Source organism: Sesamum indicum, linkage group LG5 (genome assembly GCF_000512975.1).
Source record: "Sesamum indicum cultivar Zhongzhi No. 13 linkage group LG5, S_indicum_v1.0, whole genome shotgun sequence".
Taxonomy (NCBI): Eukaryota; Viridiplantae; Streptophyta; class Magnoliopsida; order Lamiales; family Pedaliaceae; genus Sesamum; species Sesamum indicum.
In genome coordinates, this window is record NC_026149.1 from 11,931,727 (window position 1) to 11,935,334 (window position 3,608).

At 37.7% G+C, this 3,608-nt stretch overlaps 2 protein-coding genes across 2 annotated transcripts in view; one reads left to right on the forward strand and one right to left on the reverse strand.

Annotated features, from left to right (window-relative positions):
• Positions 680 to 2,129, forward strand: LOC105162409. Its single transcript, XM_011080404.1, has 3 exons — positions 680 to 790; positions 927 to 1,766; positions 2,079 to 2,129. Exons 1-3 carry the CDS (start codon positions 680 to 682, stop codon positions 2,127 to 2,129), a joined length of 1,002 nt encoding a protein of 333 aa, XP_011078706.1.
• The window catches only part of LOC105162410 (zinc finger BED domain-containing protein RICESLEEPER 1-like), a 4,972-nt gene continuing 4,481 nt past the window's right edge, over positions 3,118 to 3,608 (reverse strand). Inside the window, exon 3 of the mRNA XM_011080405.1 lies at positions 3,118 to 3,274. Coding sequence (XP_011078707.1) covers positions 3,118 to 3,274 — 157 coding nt within the window. The remainder of the gene's footprint in view (positions 3,275 to 3,608) is intronic.

A 3,608-nucleotide genomic window follows, 5' to 3' on the forward strand; every position in this document is an offset into this window, starting at 1 on the left:
TTGAGGCATCTGACTGTTGATGACTAGGACTACGCATTATACTCAGGTAGGTCAGGCCAGTATGCTGTTTTCTCCTCTTTGTCAGTTAGAGTACAAATCACATTTTGTTGTATAGAGAGAACTTAAGCGTAGAGATTACTTATGATGGATTACTTGTGGTGTTTGATGCGCATATATGATATAGTAGGTTGATTACGCTTGTTATGACGTTGCGGTTACGTATACATATGAATTAAATTATTTTGTGCATTTATATTTGTAAACACAGGGATTACTATAAGTATAATGTTTAGCGTAGATATAGCCTTGTAGCGAAGGGGGTGCTACATTTCAGCCTTCATGGCATCTAACCATTCTTTCAAAATGTGAATAATTCATTCGGCTCCTGATTGGTCCATATAATATAGAGGGTTAGTTAGTTTGTTACAGTAGTTTCAGGCAATTGCTCTTCTTTGTATTTAACCTGGATTCGAACTCCTCCTGGTCATTTTTTTCATTTTTCCATGAATGATAAACAAGGTATTTTGTCTGCAATTTATCTTTGATAATGGATTCTGTGTGCTTGTTGTCTTCTGCAAGTTTTAACATGGTATCAGATCCTTTTTCGTTAAGGTCTCTGTATATACACACTACAATGCATACCTCTCTCTTCATGGATGACGAAGTAGCTTCATCGATGATGGGAAAGAGACCTGGTGAAACTGCGTCTCAATATGAGAAGCATATATTGTTTGTTCATCCTTCTGGGCATTCATTGACATCTTCTCCTTTGGATGGCACAAACTTTCTGGTATGAAAACGAGCAATATACATCTTGTTTGAAACGAATCTTTCCAACACCAGCTCTTAGATCAATCAATTTTGAGCAATAGAGGCGCGTTAATCTGCCAACACCAGCTCTTAGATCAATCAATTTTGAGCAATAGAGGCGCGTTAATCTGATAGTGACATCATGGACATGGAATTCCATGTCCAAGGACATGGTGGAATCATTCATTCATTTTAATACTTCGAGAGGACTGTGGCTCGCGATAAAGGCAAGGTATGGGTGGAGTAACGGGCCGTTAATTTACCAGTTACAGAGGGAATTGTCTTCAATGGTACAACAAGATTTAAGTCTTACAGCATATCTAACAAACGTGACAAAGCTCTGGAATGAGCTCAATTGTTTGGCACCTGCACCGAAGTGTAAGTGTGGACATTGTACTCGTGGTATTAACAAAGAAATTGATGAACTCACTTCATTGACTCAACTAATGCAATTTCTTATGGGCGTTTATGAAACCTTTAACAACGAAGGAAGTCAGATACTTATGCTTGATCGACTACCCAGTGTGGAAAAGGCTTTCTCTATGCTTTACACAGTTGAACAACAAAGAGCAATACAAACATCTACAAAGATAAGTACAAGCAATGTGGCCTATCAACTGACTATGAAAGGAACTAAGAGAGATGATGATAAGTATGTGCAGAAAAAGAAGTTCATTGCAGATAAAGGGAATTTCCTATGCAAACATTGTCGAAGACTAGGACATGGAAAAGATACATATTTTCAATTGCATGGCATATGTGACTGGTATATATCTCTGAATGAGCGAAGGAAGAACGGGAGAGCTTTTGCTGCCAATGTCGATGTCAAAAGTGAACGTATGCAGGGCACTTCTATGGGAAATGAATTGATTAAGCTGCTGCAGAAGGCAAACACTCCCTCAAATCCCATTACCAGCTATGCAAAGGCTTTGCACAATTCGACGAGGAGTTTGCAGGTAATGCCGCTAAACTTACTTGTATTGATTTGGATTGCTAGATAATTCACAGTTAGAGCCATCAATCATGTATGTGAAAGCATTGTATTATTCCACTCATTTGTCAAACCCACTAATCCTCACTTCATCCACCTGCCTGATGGTTCAAAGAATTCAGTTCAATATGTAGGCAGAGTTAAATTGAATGATGATATTACTTTGGAGAATGTATTCGGTATTCCTCAATTCTCTGTCAACTTGATATCTGTCAGCCAAATTTGTGGCCATAAAAATTATCAGTTTCAGTTCGCTAAAGACACATGTTTCTTGCAGGAGGTCTTGGTGGATGAGATCGAGAAGATGGAAGAAGGCAAGGCCAATTGATAGGTTTTAGGGTTTTTAAAATTTGTAATTATTTGACTTTTATTTAGATCGTCTTCCATCTTGTTTCTATACTAGCCATATCCTCTATGTTCCCAGAACTCGTAAATCATTTCTTAGATCAATGATGACTTTTTTATTTATGAAATCCCCTTTCATACCTGCAAACTTTGAAGAATTCCATTGAGCAAACAAAATCAATAAAGTTCCCTTGAATATAATTGACCATAAGTCGAAATGATTGGTTATGTTCAAGTCTATTTTTTTCAGATAGATCTTTTTCAGATACCCTTTCAGATTGCAAGGTTTTCAGTTCGCACGATACTACCTTTTCCAGGTCGCGTAATCGCCTAATCTTTTTCGGACATGATCTTCACCTTTGTTAGGATATCTCAGGTCGCAGTCGTTTTTAGACAAATTTTAACCTTTTTTAGGTTGCAATCTTTTTCAAACAAATCAAACTTTTTACAGGTCGCAGTCTTTTTGAGACTCAGTTTCTACCTTTTTCAGGCCGTATTCTTTTTTAGAATCAATTTGTACCTTTTTCAGGTTGTAGTCTTTTTCAAATCCAATTTGTACCTTTTTAAGGTTGTAGCCTTTTTCAGACTCAATTGTACCTTTCTCAGGTCGTAGTCTTCTTCTGACCAAGGCCGAGCCTTTCTCAGGTCAGTAATAATTCGTTGCAATGCTAGTTATCCCGAAAGTGCTTTTATTTCATGCGAGCATTTTTACATAGAATGTAACCAATTTCTCAAAATATTACAGTAATATGCATAATCATTTACTTCTATCACTAGTAAAAAGACTGCTCCTGCAAAAGTTAAATATCCACGGTAAAAAGTTAACGAACATACAAACATATCGATATTTTCAAGTTGTTGTCTTCTTCACCAAATAACTCTACTGTTGCATCGTGTTTTTCCTTCGTTCCCTCGAGCTCGAACTCCTCACTGCTCCTTGATCTACTAGGGGATGTTCGATCTCTTCCTCTTCATATTTGCCTATCTCGATCTTGACCTCTATCCCATTCTCTGTCCTTGTTTCCATTAATTTCCTCGTCGATATACTTTCGAGCTAAGTACATCAATTGTTCTACGTCTCCAGGAGGATCTCTAGCTAATGCTGACGCAAACAATCCCTTCTTCAACCTATGTATCAATATGCTCTTCATCATATCAATCCGCAAATCCTGTACCTCTAGGGTCTCGTTGTTAAATCTCCCTATGAAACTTTTTAGGGATTCATCGCTCCTTTTTTGGATCTTGAAAAGATAGGTCGCCGACCTCTTCGATCTCCTTTCGCTAGTAAAGTGAAATGCAAACTTCTGCGTCAGTTGTCCATATGATTCGATTATACCACTCGCAAGCTAGTAAACCACTCTTAAGCTTTTCCTGTCAAAGTTGTCACAAATAATTTTACGTTAATAGAATCCGTTTGTCCGCACAAGTTCATTACTAGTTCGAAGGCAGAAATGTGTTCCTG